Source organism: Tachypleus tridentatus, chromosome 4 (assembly GCF_004210375.1).
Source record: "Tachypleus tridentatus isolate NWPU-2018 chromosome 4, ASM421037v1, whole genome shotgun sequence".
Classification (NCBI taxonomy): Eukaryota; Metazoa; Arthropoda; class Merostomata; order Xiphosura; family Limulidae; genus Tachypleus; species Tachypleus tridentatus.
This window is the reverse complement of record NC_134828.1, coordinates 57,000,707-57,020,502: the sequence shown is the minus strand read 5'-3', so window position 1 is coordinate 57,020,502 and position 19,796 is coordinate 57,000,707. Positions and strand designations below refer to the sequence as shown.

Below are 19,796 nucleotides of genomic sequence, written 5' to 3'. Positions count from 1 at the left end.
AAACAACAACAACAACAAAAACTTATCTTAAAAAATCAATAAATTTTAATGATATTGATTTTATGGATAAACTGCTGAATAGGACTTTTATATTTTAGGCCTAAAATCATTTCTACATTTCTTCTTTATAACAGCAACAGTAATTTTTTTAGTTTGTTTTTAATTTTTTTGTAAAGCTATACATGCCAGTCGTTTGTAATTTAGCAGTAAAATACTAGAGAAAAGACGGCTAGTCATCATCAATCACCGGCAATTTAGCAAACGAAATTTGATTTATATGTAGTATAAAGTTTAGCATATCGTTAGCACATAAAAATAAAAGAAGTCCTAGAACAGAGCCCTAAGATTTGTTAATAAAACTATTTTCCATTGCCCCTAATTCTTCATTGGCATTGATAAAGTAAAAATTAAATGTATCTACTACCCAAACTGAAGGTAGTCAGTCAAAGGCATCTCACAAATCCAATCCATTCTATAAGGAACTTACTATCATTCTTTTAACGCACACATATTTTATAAAGTGTGAGGAATATCTGTGTTGTTGCATCTTTTAAAGCTCTACTCGCCAGCTCAAGAATTCACAACTGTATCATGAAACCATTCTGTGCTCAATATTACAGTAATTTTGTTACAGTGGAGATATGGATTTCATCCTCATGATTCGTGGAAACATTTTTGTGAAGGTTGACGTATGATTTGACATTTTATGCTAAAGTAGCTATACTTTTTTAACATCCTGTAAACACGTTGCAATATTTCATCTCGGATAACTGGTATCAATATCTTATGCTGTTAGGAGCAGACGTTTACTTTCACTTTGTAAAGTTCAACTTTTCAATCACGCTAGAAACCTGTGTCATGTATATAATCTAAGGAAAAATCTTTGTCATATTAACTCTCAACGAGAATAGAAAGTTGTTATAATGTTATAGTCTGTAGGAAATTGTTCTCTCTTAGTTTTAGCAGTCATTAAACCACGCCTAGGTACCGCCCAGCATTGCATTACATTTCTATCTTTTCCGTGCAAGAACCTTTTGATATATTTATTAGCTATTTGTTTTTCTCTCTACCGAATTAAAGGTAGAATAACTTGTGCGCTCATGGTTTGTTCTTATTTACAAAATACTTAAGAACAATATTGTGCACATTAGATTGGACTTTGCAAAAAAATGTTAGCATTAGATTTCTGAAAAATATTTGGGAATTGTGAACGACCAGTCATTAAACTTTGAAAGTGGTATTTGCTGTTGTTCATGTGACATGATGTCATTGAGACAGTCTCAAATTCTCATATAGATGTGGCAAAATTCCATTGCCGATACTGCTAATTAAGTTGTAGAGAGTTATTTTTGAATTTGGTATTCTGTGAGCTTTGAAACTCGTTGATTTTACATTTCATATGATTTTTTCCTCGGAATGAGCTGTGACATATGTAACAAGCCATAATATACACCTGGCAGTATTGCATTGTTGAATGGTCGACCATTTGCTATGAATCCAACATACTAATCATGTTTTATGTGGAACCACATCTAGCATGTGCGGTGTCACACTACTGGATTAACTTACACAAATACGTTTTGTAAACTGTGATTATCTTCAGAATTTTCATATTTGGTTTTCCCAACTGATGTTTTTCTCAACCAGTCTGCTTTCAATTTATAATTTTATAGCTTCTCCTTTATCCTTCTTGGTTAATTCCAGTTTACTTGTATTTTCATTATTCGTATTGGGATGGGTATGACGAGAATGGTTAGCGAGTCAGTTTGCAGTTAAATGGTTCCAAAGTTCCAAATGTGATGACGATTAAAATCATCTGCGCTTTCAATTTTGGGCATGTTGTGGAAACTATAAGGTCAATTACTTGACAAAACCCTTATAGTGATAGGTGTTACTGGCTCTCTGCCTTCTTTCCGGTCAGTAGCTCAAAACAAAGGATGTACTTACGTGAATCCTAAGGATCACTGCATAAGGTGCTATTGAAACTGAATATTTTAACTACAATTTTATATTTACGTGGGAAATGTTTCCATTTTTACGTTTTGTTTAACTCCTTTTAGTGTTCATCCATATCTAGTGCTTCAAGAAGTTTTAAGGATACATTAAATAAACTAATCACGGCCCTAAATAAATGTCATATAATTGTTTTCCATTCTTTTGATTAGCTTTCACGTAGCACTTATATGAGGTATGTTTTAGATTCTGTAAATTTTTTAAACAAATGTTTATTCAATAGTATTAAAATACTGAAGATTCTCAGAAATTTATATTTTTAACTTTTCACTAATGCTATCAAAACGAATGTACTATTAAAGTGCTATGATTTGTGTTTGTAGTTAAGCACAAAGCTGCACAAAAAGCGAGCGTTATAAATTTACTGACTTTTCAGTGTCTACTACCGTAAGATTAAAAATTAAAACCTTCAGAGTCTTTATTATTTTTTAAACGATGATCCCAGAAGAATGCCATTTTTACATATTATTTTTGGAATAGTTTATATTGTTAACTTAAATGTCATATTAATCTATATCGCTACTAATATCAAATTTCTCAACTTAAGATGTCGATACTTATTTAGAAAAAAATTGAAATTTCTTTAATGTTTTTAAATAGAAGATAACAGGTTAAATTTAATGAACGTATTAAACTGATTGTATATCGACAAGCCCTAGGTTACGATTCATTAACTGAAAGGATACTTAATATTCCTGAGCTATTGTCATTGGATATATGGAAAGTCAAAATAACAAATTGGAAAGCTGAAATGTTCACTACGTAATAACTATGCCACTACGGGTAAGCTGGGACAGAAATGACGTAGAAATTATTACTAAGGTTAGTTTAGAATTTCATTACAGACAGGGTCTAAACTGTATTTTCTCTCAGCTTCATAAACGTTTCATATTTAAAAAAAGAAGTAAATGGGTGATCCAAACTCCATTTGGAATTGCTGGACCACTTTTGAAGATTTTATTCTTTAAATTAAATACGGAAAGCACGATTTATTTATAAATTTGATTTTACATTAAGTGCTTAGCGATTTTAATTCATTTATTCAACATCATTTAATTATCATTCTATGCTAATCAGCAGGAACACATTAACTTTAATATAATTTTTGCCACCAAATGTGTGTGTGCTATCTGAATGCTAAATAGAAGAGAGCAAACGTCGTTATCTGTACAAGAATATGATATGCAATATTGCTCCGAAGTTCATAAATGAGTAAACGTATGATTATTTCTGTCCTCATAGGCTGATTCCTATGACACTTATGTCAACATCAACAAATAAAGGATAAGAGCTGCAGTGTTAATACTTGTATAATATATTCCAAAAAATTATAGTCGTCGTAGGACAGCACGTTGGTAAAGTGTAATGTCATTGGGTAGGCATTTACACAGTGGTTTGACAGAAGAACTGTAACCAAACTATACCAAAATTGTGAATTATGACATTTTGACAAATATAAAAAAAATGCAAGTCACATCTCACTCAAAGCCTTAGCATGTAATTATTCACAGTAACTGTAAATAGATAGCTTAACTTTATAGTACATCGTTATAATGAATGTGTCCCTCCCCATAGAATCCATCTCTTTCGATTCTCGTGATGGGCAGAGCACAGTTAGTTCATTGTGTAGCCTTGTGCTTAATTAAAAACAAACAAATAAAACGAATGCAAATGAATTTCTTCAGCCTTCAGTAACGCAAGAAGAAACATCTTTCTCGATATTCAGAGTATCTTCCAGTGTATGTTATTGCTTCTTCTAAAACCATTTTAATGGGACAAATACGTAAAGCATGCAGACAGCTTCTTTATTCAGTGGCTACTGATAACACGAAAGTCAAAAGTTGTAAAGAGAAAGGAGTGACCGCTTTGCGCAACCACTGAAATACTAGGATAATTCCATCTTACTGGCTAGTGAAGTGGAAAACCACAGAAACGTGGTTCCCAGAGTTTTTGAAATAACAATGAGTCATATGATTGAACTGAAACAAAATCAAAGCTATTGTTGAGAAAGTATGTATGTGTATAAGAGTGAGTGTTTTTGCAAGAGCTTGTGCAAAATTCTTAACTGAACATTTCAAAATTAATTACTCTGTAATGTGATCTAATAGAAAAGCACGTGTTTTTGCAAGAGCTTGTGTCAAAGGCATGTCCGAACATATCAAAACTGATTACTTCATAATGTGATATAAAAAGACACCCTTTACTGACTTCTCCAATTAATATTTCACCATGATCACTTTTAAAAACCATTAAAGCTTTCGAACGATTTTAAATTTGTAACTTTTGAGTTAAGTTTAATAATTAAAAATGCTTGAATAAAAATATAACTTTAACTTACAAACTCTTATACCGAGTTTCAAACAATAATACCGGTAGTAATAATTAACAGTTCCTCAGAAGCAACTCATCGTGTTCTTAATTGAAAATAAGTATTTCAAAAATATAAACTTATGATATTGTAAGTGAAAAATACAGCAGAGTCACGTGAACTACAGAATGTATGGATTGTATAAAGCATCATACGAGTTATCACGATCAAAATTGTCACTGCTCTGTTACGCGATTACATTCTCTGTAATATCAAATTTTTCTTCAGCAAAGGGAATATTTATCTTTAAAACGTTTAATAAAATAAATTGGATATATATATATATATATATGTATATATGTTTCACTGATCCAGAACAGGAATAATTCAAACGGGATTCATCAAACTCACCTGAATTATTCTTTAAACAGCTAAATACAAATACTATATGACACTGGATGTACCAGTTTAGTTTTTAACTCAAGAATTACTTATGTGGATTCTAAATCTTAAATAATATGTTTAATCAATATATTATAAAATTAAATAAACCAAACTGTGAACGATATTTCTGGAGTTCGAGAATTTCTGTAGTCAAATAAACAGTCAAAATGATAGAGTAGAAAAAATAGATTACAAAACCTGTTTTCTTTGCTAATGTCAAGAAAAAATTGTCAATCCGGACTTTATATACTATGAGTTTTTTAACTAAATTTGTCCCCACCCTAGTGGCTCAGCGGTATCTCCGTGGGCTTACAAAGCTACAAAAATGGTTGAGATACTTATGGTGGGCTTAGCACAGGTATCCTATAGTAGAGCTTTGTGCTTAGCTATAAACAGATAAGCGAACTGTTATGTTTTTTTGTGTATAAACACAGACATTTATTTATACAGTGTATTTATGAAAATGCGTGAATATGTATACATATATACATCGTATATAAAAATGCTTCTCGCGTAATAAAAGAAAATTTAGACGAGAAGATGCCAAGAAAATAACAAATACATATTTTTAAGACGGTTCATCTCCAAAAGTCTGATTTATTTTTTACACTCATTCATGCTATACGCAACCAATTATTGAATGTATATAAACGTAGTGGCCAACATATAAATACAGTTTCTGGCAAATATTACTTGGACATACATTACACGTTTTCTTGCAGTGGAACGTAAATTAGAAACAGGTTGAAATGATCCAAGTTTAAAAATAGCTCCCAAAAACACCTCTCTCTACATTGTTAGAATGCATCTAGCGAGTCGCCTTGGAATTAAGCCTTCAACTTTATTTTAAACCTCTTTTTCACTTTCATACTCTTAGAACTAAAAATAGTTTATTTGATATAATTGTCCATCGTGACATCTCTCAATTTGACGTTTAATACTATTTAGAAAACAGAAACAAGAAATATCCAAGATCACGAATAATGCAAAACGATTTATACTTTACTTACTTTCATAGTACATAACGTGATACTTTGATTAAGTTACACTTAACAAGCAGGATGAGTACAAACTGATTTACCATAATTATTTTAATTTGTCAGTCCCATACGCGTAACAGTTAGTAAAGTGCTCTGGATGCTTTTTAATTTTAAGGGAGATTTAATGCTAGCTTATGACTTCAAGAAAATATATATGTTAAGCCACATCAGATGGTAGGCAGCTGTACAGCTTAATAATAAAGAATCTTTGTTTGGTTTTTACACCCACTCTCGTATTAAGCAATGAAAAATATTATGACGAAATATATGTGCAATAGAGGGCGCAATTTGGAGAGCTTCTATAACACTAACAGCGCTTAAAACAGACAGGACTGCTGCTGATGAGCGAGATGTTAAGAAGATAAACTCGTCTTTTTGTAGAAAAGGATATATAGTTGATATAACCCGGGTCCACCCCTACCTCAGATAATCTTAGTTAAGTAAGGCCTTGATTAAGTCTTTCCTATAACTTTCTTTGACTCCAATCAAATACTCTATTCAATTATGGCAAAAGTACCGTACGCATTCTTAAAACGACTGAAATTAAAGAATCAGACTGCAAGAGAGTTTCTTGGAGAATTTCTTGGAACCATGATTCTGATTGTAAGTCTACGTAATTATGGTTTATCTTATTTTAAGTTGAAAATCTTACCGTTTTTAATTAAACCCCTAATGTAGTTAATACATAATTCTATAACATGTAGTATATAAATAAATCCGGCAACTATTTATATATCCATAAATATTATTATTTAAATAATTAACTCGCTTCTAAGTATCATATTTTTTTTTAAATTTTTACCATGGAAGATGAAAACAAGGACTAAGTCAATAAACGTTGTACGGGTTGATTCACATAACAAGTGTGTTTTGTACAAATAAAATCAATAGAATATCGTCCTGAAACGCGTAGTATTTGTAAGTGTATTTTGCATGTTTTTAATACCATAGTATGTTTAGTTTTAATGAAGAACTGTATGATGATGACTCAAGTGATGCTAGTCACGTAGGCCCGAGATCAATCTTCATTCTCTTGCTGATTGATTGCTGGAAACCAGACATTTAAAAACGATGGTCTTACTTCATCAAGGAATACAAATGTTAAATTTCCTAGTAGCGAATGCATGCACAGGAACTAGCTTATATTAAGTCTCTTTTCTAAGAACCAGGATAATAAAGTGTCTTAATACGAGTTCCAAACCAGTAAACAATTAGAACTTGTTAACTTTCCTCTTAGTGTGTGTATGTATGCACTGTGTAACAGGTTATAATCCATCTTGAGTTTAATTTTGTACTTACACTTTTGGAGACTATATAGATATATTATCTTTACTTTTTTGTGTGTAAATGGTACAGGCTTTTTACCAATTTATAATTAACTTACTGATGTGCAGGATTTTTGAATTCCTCAAGATATAATAATAAAAGGTTTTAAAGTAACTGTTATACTTAGTGAATTTTTAAATAACTATCTACATACTGATTTTTTTTTAAAGTAACTGTCCTCTATTTAGAAACTAATGAGTAGATTAGGCTGAAATAGCTTTAATGATTTAATCAAGAGCATTAGAGTATATTTTGATACTTCAAAGCAAAGGTCGAGTTTTGATTTGTTCTGTTTCAGTAATACTCTAAACAGATGATGAAACTTTAGTAAGTAACCCGTAGTATCAGTCATAGATCCTTCGAACAATATTCCGTTTCTAACCAAACTTCCTATCAAAATGGGTTAATAACTTAGCTATGTTCATTAAGAAAGAGTTCTAACGTTTCGTCATATGACTCTCCATCGAATACTGGAAAGAAAGCACAACTCACGTATTATATGAGTACATTTATAAACATTTATTTTTGAAATTGTCATGGCTGTTACATCCATACTTATAAAAACAGACAAAAAGATTTGTCTGGAAACTACTTTCTGGTCCTTGTATCCACGTCAGACAAAGTTGATAGGATGATGCAATAAACCAAGGTTATTACAATGGTTATTACCCGGTTTCACTTACTCTGGGCCATGCCTACAGCAAAAATATTTGTTTATCTAATGACTCTATCGTCTTAGAGGAATTTTTATTCCTAACATTTTATAATTTAAGCTTTTCTTGAAATTTATTTTTAAATTTTTCTTGGAAAATTTTGGGTTCCTTCATTAAAGATGCCAAACATTCACATTTTTGTAGTAAAAATGGGAACCAAAACATAAGGTCAGACTCTTAAAGCGGAAGGGCTACATCTTAAAACTCATTGCTTTCCGCACTTCTATGTTGGGTGTTCAAGAGTATGGTTCAGAAACTTTTAATGTGAATTATTGAGAAGCACCCAGAGTGTCAACAAATACCGAGCCTGTAGAGAGGGATTAGTAAAAGTAAAGCAAAGGAAAGTAGGTTAAAGTAATTGCAACACCATTTCTGTTATATGGACTAAAGTGTGAATATAGCAGGTGTGAAACAGAGTAGGTTTGAATCAAGTAGGTGTAAAATAAAGTAGTTGTAAAATAAATTATACATTGAATAAATTATTTCTATAAATATAAGTTTTTCATTCAATTTATTAGTTCAAGTTCTGCATTCAATTTTTATACTTCTAGACATAAACGGATGTCTCAGCTTTGACGTCATATAAGTATAGTTAATCTCAGAAATAAAAGTTAGACATTTTTAATACAAAATTTAGGTATATGAAAAATACATGGATAAAATAATAGGTAGTTTAAACATGTTACGTTTGCGCGAAAAAACAAACAAAAACAACAGTTTTAAAAACGAGGTTCAATTAACACACACAATGTACAGGAGCTTACGAGTATGTGTGCGTATTAGATATCCAGTGAACCAGACGAGAAGGAACCTGTGTTGTCCTTGTCTGCTGTATTATCGATTTATGGCGGAAGTTAAAGCAGACACACCTACTCTTGCTTTTCTGTTGCTGGCATAAAAGAAGTTTGCACTCTTTTATATATATTATATATATATATTTATATATATGATTCATATGTATATTATTTATTTAAATGTAATGTGGTAATTCAACTCTAATCAAAGCCATTTATTTAGAAAATAGTCAAAAAATATTTATACCATAGTTTTCAAGAAGTAACCAGTTTGTATTATATAGTTACACTGTGTGATAAGATCACATAGATCTTATTATGCTATTAATAATTGTTTTCTCACGATCACATTCTGTTTACAAGGTTTTTGTAATTTCTGATATTTTAATTTTATCTTGGAATTCTGAAAAAAAAGTGTTGATGGAGAGTCTTGGCATAAGGTTGGAAAGAATATTGTAAACCATAGAATAATAAATGTGTTCAACTTAATATAATTTTTACGAAAAAGAGGCGCTTAGAGTAAGTTCATACTCTTGTTTCTTAGCTGTTTTAGTAAAGACAATAATAGTTTTCTGTTGAAAATTTAGTGAATTATAATGTTAACTAATTTTTTAGGATTGTGACTGGGGTGTTATTCCCACCTTAGCCGTAGTGAGAGACTTTAAAATTTGTTTAATTTTGGGAAATATTATTTACGACCATTTTGAAATGTAGCTAATAGTAATATTTACGTGGCACTTGTGCAGTTGAATATTTTCTTTTTTTGTCTTCTGACGTGGTAACTGGTTATAATTTAGTCACTTGTGCCAAACTTTTACTTGAGAGTATTTTAGGAAATATTACCAAATAGTACTTTATGTGGATAATCAACTTCATAATATGCGTTATTGACCTAGAAATTTAAGAAGAAAAAAAATTGCTTTTATATTTTAAACCCAAAGTAAATAGTACAAGTTACGCTAAGAAAAGATTAGTACAAATATAAAACTAAGCCACAAAATGTGACAAAAAATGACGTAATGTCCGGGGTTAATTAGATTTCTCTCTTTTCCTAAGTCTGTAGCAGATTCTATGGCAGCAAAATTTATAAAAAAAATGTAACTTAGTAATTTAGTCAGCATTAAGTTATAGGTTAAAAGAAACTTGCAATGTTATATTTATTAACAGGTAAAACAACTTTTATAAAACATTACTGTTCTTAGCTAATTTTCATGCAAAGGAGATACTAGATGATCGATTATATGATATGAAATATAACCGATTGAAATTTAGTGAGATTTCGTAAATGCACAATTTGAATTTACAGTTTTCCACCCTTACAGTTCATGACATTTATCTTCAATATGGAATATGATCACCGAAAATAACAAGAGCAATCTAGAACTTATTTTGTATGTCTAGAATAAGAGAGAGAATACAATCCTGATTTCTCGATGACGAGAAACCCACTTGAAACAAAAATGTATCTCAAAAGAGCTTGTATGGGCATTAACACTTTTATTAACACTGAAGATGACCTAGGAAGGCCTAAAAGTTGGTCTCTGCTTATCAATAAAAGTGTGATTACCCATACCAGCTATTGTAAGACACAATCCTAATTTATCTTTGGCCACTGTTTAAAAACAATTATGCTTTCAGGTCATCATTGGTGTTTGGAGTCACTTGTAGGAGCTAATGCGTCTCATAAGAGCATTTTTCACATGCTAACTTGGATGTAGGGGTGTTGAATGATAGACATTCCGCTTGGTCAATTTCTTCATCACAGATTGGGCCAACCCACTTAAGCTGTTGGAGTGGGCGTTTTCACCTACTATGATCAAATCAAGGCCAATTACATCAGCACGTCAACAGCATAAAAGATCGTAGGTCACAATCCCTTTTAAGTGTGACATTTCTCGTACCATTCTATTGTATATAGAAGTACGCGAGATCAGCAATGCCTATTCCTGTTCACATCACACCTCCACTGATATCATATGCCTCACCTTTCTTTATGGACATTGGATCGATGAATAATGCATTTAAAACAAATTATGTATAACACATAGTGAATACGTGTAATATTAAGGGGCTACTGAAAAGGGATAATTTGTAAAGTGAGGAGTCAACCAGAAAATAGGGCATCGTATTAACGACGAAGATGAGAAACATTGCATTTTTTTTTAATTCGTTCTGTTCAAAGATTGGCAGTAATGATAATTCGTGTTTCTATTATCTATGACTCATATTACCAGTATTGTAAATAACAACATCACTTCATATAAACCCAGTTTATATCCATGATATTCATGTATATATAAATTTTACTGCACATTTCATATAATTCAGATTTCTATTAGTTTATTTAAACTGTTATATATGATCAAATGTGTAATAAAGATATTTCTTTAAGGCGAAACCAAAATTTCAATAGTAATCTTTTATGCTTTGCTGTTTTAAATACAACTTGCTATATATTTCTAAAGTACTTTATAGAGTTTAAAACTAACAAAAAAAAACAGACGAAATTATGAAGTGAGAAAGCGAGCCAAATATTTTTGTTTGAAGACGTTCTTCATTAGCCAATACACGAAGTTATCTCTATAGCTGAAACAACGACTATTTTAAGTTCTAGACAAGTGTTATGGGCAACATGCCAATACATGTCCTGGATCCTAAAGAAAGCATCCAGAAGAGCAAACTTTTAAAGAAAAAGAAAAGAATAATGAATTTAAAGTACAATATTTTATGAAAATAAACCAAGAAAACTGAAAATCAAATAAGGTTATGAATATTTTCATTGATATACAAAAACTCTATCTCTTTTTGATCCAGGTTCTTCTACAATAAAACTTGTTATCAACCTTTGCTCTTGAACTGGTTAAAATGGATTCCATATTAAAAATAGAGATGATGAGGCATCAAAACAGTTTCTGTAAAAAGCATTCACCATTTTTTATGAAAATGGGAAAATTTTGCTGATTTTTGAAGTTGTTATATTCCATTTTATATCAGAATATCTACATATCTCAGAATATTTAGTTGTTGTTACATATGAGCAAATTGTGAGCAAACATGTTTTAGAATGAAGACTGAAAAAAAAAGATCTATGTTTTTGAAGGATAATCACTTCATAAGTAGCTCAAAATGTGTGATAACATACTTACAATGGGTTATTAATTTTCATATTAGAGATAATGTAAAACACGTTGACTCTATGCCAGCGTTGTTTAAATAAAGAATATATTACCATTATTTTTTCCAAAATAATTATTACTTTATTTTATATTTAAATGCTATATAATATGTTACTCTGATATATCAAGTACCACTTAAGTTTCATATTTTGGTATGGTATTTAGACTTTATGTTGTTGTTTTTAAACAAAGTGAATTTGGGTTATTTGGTATGCTTATTGCGGGGAATGGAACCTCGTATTTTAGTGTTGTAGGTCAGTAAACTGTCACACCCAAAAATAATAAATGAAGTTGAAAAACTAGCATAAAGAAATTAACATGTTAATTACTTATTTTGACACAAGTTTCAGTTTTATAGAAACAGAATGTTAATTTTTGTTAAATATTCATTAAAAATAAATAAAAGTCCAACAGTAGCTCAGCGACAAGTTTGGGGGTTTATGAGGCTAGAAAGAGGATTTCGATGCACGCGGAGAAAAGAGCACAAAGAGCTCATTGAGAAACTTTTCATTTAAGAACAAAAATAAAACTGTAAAGAATAACATTGACAATTTTCTTATTTAAAATACAAAAGAAAACAAGTTTAAATTGCTTCAGATGATCTATTCATTAACTTTCAGCTAAAAGTCTTGTTATTACCCTTTAATATATTGTTTGCTGCTTCATAAGAGATAGTTTACATCCAGTAAAGTAAAGAGCAGGTCCAGTTTGGTTAAAACTACAATAAATCTATTGGGTAGAGTACATAGATTCTTTAAATGCAATAAAGAATTAATATTTGTTTTTAGAAATAAGTCTTTGAAGAACCAGCTGAGTCTAGATACAATATGTACTTATTAACACTTTAAGTACGATTGTTGTATTCATTTTTAATGGTCTTTTTGAAAATTATAGCATTAATTTATCTGTAGTTTTTATTTTTGACTGTCTAACCTATGAGCAGCAAAAAAAACTTTATAGTGATTAGTGTTAGGATAAGAAAACCCCAAACCAATTTCAACAAAATGGTTGTAATTTTACGTATTTCTTATCATACTCCATTGGCCAAATAAGCAATTAGTTTGAGGGCTTAAGACATTAAAATTCGTGTTCAATTGCTGCAACAAGCAGGGCATAGATATCCCATTATTCAGCTTATGTTTAATAATAAATATATCGTAATCAGAGTTATTTAATTTTTTGTATTATCATTTCACTTCTTGTTTAAACCTTGACCTTCAAATTAAATTTTAGTAAGAACTAAAACTGACAAATATTAACATTGTTTTCTTTCTAGAATGTGTTGAGATAAGTTGTGCTAAAAGTGATCTCCTAATGAAGTGTACCTAACAGTCATAGTGTGAAAGAAACGAGAATAATCAAACATTTTGTTCTGTTAATCAGTGAAATTACTTTTCTTAAAGTGTTTTATGTGATCTGTATAGTGTACGTTTGTTAAAAAATTCTTTTTATGATCAATCTAAAAGAACCTTATTAGAGACTGCTTGAATTGTAGAAGTAATTAATTATTTGCAGTTTGCCTCAGAGAATGTTTAAGTCTTGTTTCTGCTATTGTACCAGATAAACTCTTCTGAAGAAAATAAGTTGAAGAGTCAACAACAAATTTTGTTATATTACAAATTAGTCATCATCAATCGTATTATATTAAACAGATATGTCACTTCACGTAAATTAAACTTACCTTCAGATAATCATAATGATTATTTAATCAGTTCAATAATACTGAGCTTCTTTTTTAAAGTATGTTTGTTGTAGTATCTGCTGAGATAGTTTATTACTTCAGTTTATCATTTTTTTAAAGAGCTACATCTCACACTCAGAAATGATGCTAGTGATTCCAGACGCACATAAGACCTGGATATAAGTCTCTATTTCTCAGTATCAAGTGAGAAATCCTAATGATGGCAGCCTGTGTTATTTGAACTAGTCGACTGAAGCAAGTAATAAGAAGTTTATATTTCGTTGTGCCAAAAACAACAACAACAATCTCGGTTTCGTTTTTTTTTTTAACTTTTAACATGTAGTAGCACAATGTACCTGACAATAAATTATCGTTCTTTCGTTTACTCGTTGTCTTCCGGTTTTTATCTAATAATTTATGATTTAATTCTTTCGACTTCTCTTTGTTTGCTTCCTTCTTCTACTGGTTTACTTAACAACTTGTTCATTTTGTTCTTCCACTATTTATTTACTTAAGTTTTTCTTTCTAGTTTGCCAAGTAAAACATTATTCTTATACATACGTATATACATTTAACCCTTTGTTTATTTGTTTTCACTCCTCCCTATTAGTTTCACCCAGCATGGCCAGGTGGTTAAGGCACTCGACGAATAATTTGAGGGTCGCAGATTCGAATCCCAGTCACACCAAATATGCTCGTCCTTTTAGCCGAGGGGTAGGTACAATATGACGATTAATCGAAGTATTCTTTGGTAAAAGAGTAACCCAAGAGTTGACGGTGGGTGGTGATGACTAGCTGCCTTCCCTCTAGCCTTACACTGCTAAATTAGAGACGGCTAGCGCAGATAGCCTTCGTGTAGCTTTCCGTGAAATTCAAAAAACAAAGAAACAAACAAAATAAACAATAATTTCAATAACCTATATTTCAGTTTCGTTTATTTCTTTATCTTAGCATTATCTAGACAGATATATATTTAAAAGACATCAAGGCTTGGGCCAATAATGTACACTTAAAGAGTTAAATAATTAAGTAGCTATTAAAGTCGCTAACATAGGCGTATTAAAATGTAATGTAAGTGCATATTACGAAATTTTGTTACCTTTAGAATAAAATTGGGAATAAGATATACAAATCAAAATAATGCATTAAAATTACGTGTAATTTTACATAATCAAAGCTAGATATAAAATCTTACATATTTATCTGTTAGTCTAAAGTTTGGTTTATGCTTTTCGTCCAGTGATGGGAGTACATTCCGTTCGTCCTTCAGATTGAAATGTAGTAACATACTAAACTTTAGTTTAAGTTTTTTGATGGCCAAAATATCCTTGATTCTTGTATCTTGTTTTTAATCGGAACTACTTGTTATGTTAAATTTATTTTCATCTGTTATCCATCACATTGTCTAGACTTTGAAGAATTACAACCAGTATACTTCAGTTACTTTTTTATATGCTGCTGTAAAATACATAAACCTAAATCGAAATTTTGGCGATGAAGTTAGGAAATATACGATCTTTGCTGTCTAGATAATAATGATAAACATTTTTAGCTAAGCCAACGTTTCACCATTTCGTCTTCATCAGGGTTAGAGGTACAATAATTGCTGAACAGCAGTTACCCAGGTGAAGTTGCAATGGTGAAATGTTGACTAAAATAAAAATTTTGTGTTATTATCTGAAGGTAAGGCTATTTTTTCAAATCTTATTACCAGTATATATTACGTATTCCGAGAAACAACAAAAAATTAAACTAAAGTTGAATTTTACGACATTAGGAATTGAAATTATTCTGAAAATATTATTAACGTATTGCTATCTCTCAGGTTGGTGGAAGAGAGTTATAAGTCTCTTCGACGAAAAATTAGATGCTTTGTTTTATTTTATGAAGTCTAAATGATTGAAAAGCATACAGCAAGCTTGCTGTAGCTATTTGCTTGCTACTAATGGTAAATAAAAAAAACTAAAAGAGAATTATTCTATGATATATTTGAAATCAAAGAGATGTAAAAGGTTGATATAAGTATCGAAAATTACTTCTGTGTGACACATCGAAGTAAAACATAATTCAGTAAAACACTTTCTAAAACTTCCTTCGGTGGGACAGCGTACGATTTAGAGTTATAGATTATATAAATCTTGTGACAAAATATATTTATTTTAATTTTCTTTATGAAATATATAGGCGTTTGTATCACCCAAGCCTTACACAAGATCTTAAACATTTTACATTATTATTGTTTTGTTATAGTTTCCGGTGTTATGAATGAGTATAATAAGGCACTAAAATTTTTAAATTAATAATTAATCACGAGTAGTCAAACACAAATACACGGTTTTAATTGTCGTTTATGCAGTTTATTGCAAATATTTTCCCGATATCAGTTGTTAATTTGGTTAGATTGTCCCTTTAGACATTCCTTTTAATGTTTAAAATATAGAACAAGTTTATGTTTCACATTAAAGCCTTGTAACGTATATTAGTTAATCGTACCTCCTTTCTAATTTAAGATCTTCATGTGCGCCAACATTTTTTAGAACTACATGTATCAAATAATTCTATTTAGGTCCATCCATTAGAGATGGCAAGACGGTATTACGACCGTCAGCAATCTATTTACGTGTCTGTGTACGGACTTAATTAAGCCACTCCACTCTTATAAATTATTTAAATTCAATTTAATTTACTGACGTTTTTGTTTTCAAAATATTAACAGAACTTTGGTGTATGCAAATGGACTATATGGTGTTAAAAGATGACCATATATCTGAGTGTTGTGACAAATAGTTCACATAAACAAATATACATACACACTTTTGGAAAAAAATGGAAACACCAAATTGAAGTCATTTAATTAGGGTGTTGCCACCACCTGTAGCCAATACAGCCTGTATCATTCATGACATAGAGCCTATCAGCAACTGGAATTCTGCAGGAGGAATGTGATCCCACGTTTTCACGAGAAAGTAATCAAGTAATCTGTAGTTGATTGACGTGGAAATCGCTGTCTCAAGCATCACTCCCGAATATCCTATTCATGCTCGATTGGGTTCAGGTCTGGTGACAGAAAGGGCTATGGCCTATGGGTAAAATCATCGTTATGTTCCTTAAGCCATTGGACAACTACTTGTGCTCTATAAATGTGGACATTGTCATTTTAAAAACACACCCTACTCTGCAGGACAGAAATACTGTAAAAGGGTGTGAAGATGGTCGCTCAGTGCCTTTAAGTTATGATCAACATTTCCTTCTGATGGCATGAGTGCACCCAGACTATGCCAGGAAAGTGTACCAAAACAGTTGGAATCAAGAATTCAGGGCTGTATACTTCTTTAGATTAGAGTTACTCGTGAAATCGTCCATTTTTCGAGAACATGGAGAAGAATGACTAATCTGACCATATCATATTTCTTCGCTTTTTGGTAGTCCATAGCCTGTGTTTTTTGCACCACTGATTGTGCATCCGTGTAATGCCAATTGTGATGAGCACTTTGTTTACTACAACTCATCTATGACATCTCGTTCTGTGGGGGTTTCGGCAGACTGTTTTTTTATATAAAACTGGCTGCTCTCGCTCCAGATTGAAATTTGTGGTCAATTGATCTGCGGTTGCTCACCTGTTTTGTCTTGAAGTTCTAATTAACACAATAACATCGCGATCCTGGGGTATACGTTTCCGCCCACTGTTGCTATCATTTGGTGTTGATGTCGTTCCCTCGGAGTTCCACTCTGACATCACCTTAGGCATCGTTGATCTTGAAACATCACAAGTTGAGCTGTTTTGGTCACTTAATCGCCTACCAAATGCGCCTCCACAATCACCCCTCTTTCTAAATGACTGAGATCTACTCTTGCAGTCATGCTAGCCATAATTATATGCAACCAGCCCTGTCCATCATTTTTATACTTGAACCCATGTATGCTGTGACGTTATTTGCTGGACGAGACACACCTAAGTGGTAGCCTCTGCATTGCATATACTCGTTGTCCTTCATTTGCTTAGGTGTTTCCAATTTTTTATTCACTACCTATACATATACATACAGAAATAATCCAACAGCAAATGACAATCAATAAAAAGACCAAAATCTATGTTATAACGTTTGTAAAAGTATTGTTATGCAAATGATTGAATGTATATAACATCAACTTTATATATTTTTTAAAGTTGATTAAATTTAGCATTAAGATGTTAGTCTATCACAACTATAGAAGGGTGTTCTAATATTTACAACACTTAAGCATTAACACTTACATAATTATATAAAGCTCAATTTATCAAAAATATATTATCAAAATGTGCAACATATATTTTCCTAGTCATACATTTAAACAGACAATAAACCACACTAAGAACGTACATTAATGAAAAGAGAAAATTCTACTAAAATATTTATTTTTAAGAAAAAAGTGAAGTGGTAACTTAAATAATGACAATTCACAAGTACAATGGTTTTAAATTAAAACTCGACACGGTTCGTTATACGAAGCAGTACTAATTGTCGTTATTTAACTGCCTGTTGCGATAGTAAAGTTAATTCCTTACAGAAGTAGAAAGATTAAAGTATAACTCTTAAAAGTATAGCGTGTAAAACCAAGTATTATGGGAGTTTATTCTTTTTCGTTTTAACGAGGATTAATAAGAAACACAAAAGTTACAAGTTGTAGCTCTGGGTGTCATACATACTTGTGAGGTCAGGCACAAGAAATGTTAAACAGTCAAAATTTCCCTACGCTCAAAAGTAAACTTTCACGATACTTCTGGAGTTAAGATATGTAAGCATACACAATTATTTTGAATTTCGCGCAAAGCTACTCGAGGGTTATCTGCGCTAGCCGTCCCTAATTTAGCAGTGTAAGACTAGAGGGAAGGCAGCTAGTCATCACCACCCACTGCCAACTCTTGCACTACTCTTTTACCAACGAATAGTGGGATTGACCGTTACATTATAACGCCCTCACGGCTGAAAAGGCGAGGATGTTTGGTGCGAGCGGGATTCGAACCCGCGACTCTCGGATTACGTTTCGAATGCCTTAACACATTTAGCCATGCTGGGCCGAGCATACACAGAGAACAAACAATATTAACTCACTAACTGCTCTCGAATTATGTCAGATTTAATTAACAAAGGTTTATGGTTAATTATACATTAGCTATGATTTAAGTTTAAAGTAATCATAAGCTTTCACAATTGATTTATTGTTAATCTATAAATAACACATAACAATATGGCGTAAGGAAACAAATTTCAATATGTAGCGCCTGAAAAAGTACCTAAATAATTATCTGTAATAACCATAGTATTTCTTTGTTTGTTTTTTTACTTAAGCACAAACCTATATAAAGGGCAATACATGCTATGCCCACTAGGAATCATTACCCAAACTGTAATGTTGTGAGTCTGCAGATTTAAGTCTCTGGACTACGTATTTTACGAAGTGAACCAGTTGTTTAATTAAAATATGTTAAACATATGTTTTGGATGATCAGAACAATGCATGTTTTTAAAATCATTTTTACTTTAATATTCAGATATAAATGTAGCATTTAATGGAATATAAAGTAATAACTTAGCATTGAAAATGTATCTGTTAGATATGAGTCAAGACTGATATATTGAATTAAAAACTAGTCAACATTTCTAGTTTTCATTATGTTGAGAGAACAACTGTTCATATTTCAGTGTTTTTCGGAACAGTTGGAAGTTCGAGGAATATTGATCTTGTTTCAAGTATATCTTGAAACAAAAAAAAACACTATAGAATAAGGTTTGTTTTTGTTTGAATTTGGCGCAAAGCTACACGAGAGCTATCTATGTTAGCCGTCCCTAATTTAGCAGTGTAAGACTAGAGGAAAGGCAGCTAGTCATCACCATCCACCGCCAATTCTTGGGTTACTCTTTTATCAACGAATAGTGGGATTGGCTGTCACATTATGACGCTCCCAAGAAGAAAAGAGCGAGCATGTTTGATGGGAAAGAGATTCGAACCAGCGACCCTCAGATTATGAGTCGAGCGCCCCTAACCATTTAGCCATGCCGGCCCATAGAATAAGGCTATATATTTCATCATTGATGTCTTAAAATTAAAATTACATTATGCATTATTTGTGTTCTTTGAAGTTCTCCCTTTTCTAGAAAAGTTGCCAAATTTTCATAGAAGATAGATTTCCCCTAATTTGTGACAAAGAAGAATAAATTCGAATTTATCAAGTAAATGAAAGCTGTGGTAGACTATTTCTTTAAAAATATTGTTTGTTAGTATTTACAAATATTTCACTAATTATATCACAGACATGGGA

The 19,796-nt window shown here is 31.5% G+C and overlaps 1 protein-coding gene and 1 long non-coding RNA gene across 2 annotated transcripts in view; both read left to right on the top strand.

The window, feature by feature from the left end:
* Window positions 1-6,089: 6,089 nt before the first annotated feature.
* The window catches only part of LOC143249187 (aquaporin-9-like), a 39,273-nt gene continuing 25,566 nt past the window's right edge, over window positions 6,090-19,796 (top strand). Inside the window, exon 1 of the mRNA XM_076498647.1 lies at window positions 6,090-6,408. Within this exon, the coding sequence (XP_076354762.1) occupies window positions 6,310-6,408 (99 nt within the window). The 5' untranslated portion in view covers window positions 6,090-6,309. The remainder of the gene's footprint in view (window positions 6,409-19,796) is intronic.
* LOC143249188 (uncharacterized) lies at window positions 6,416-14,417 on the top strand. The gene is made up of 2 exons (XR_013027620.1): window positions 6,416-8,275; window positions 14,106-14,417. It is a non-coding gene; the product is annotated as an uncharacterized LOC143249188 (long non-coding RNA).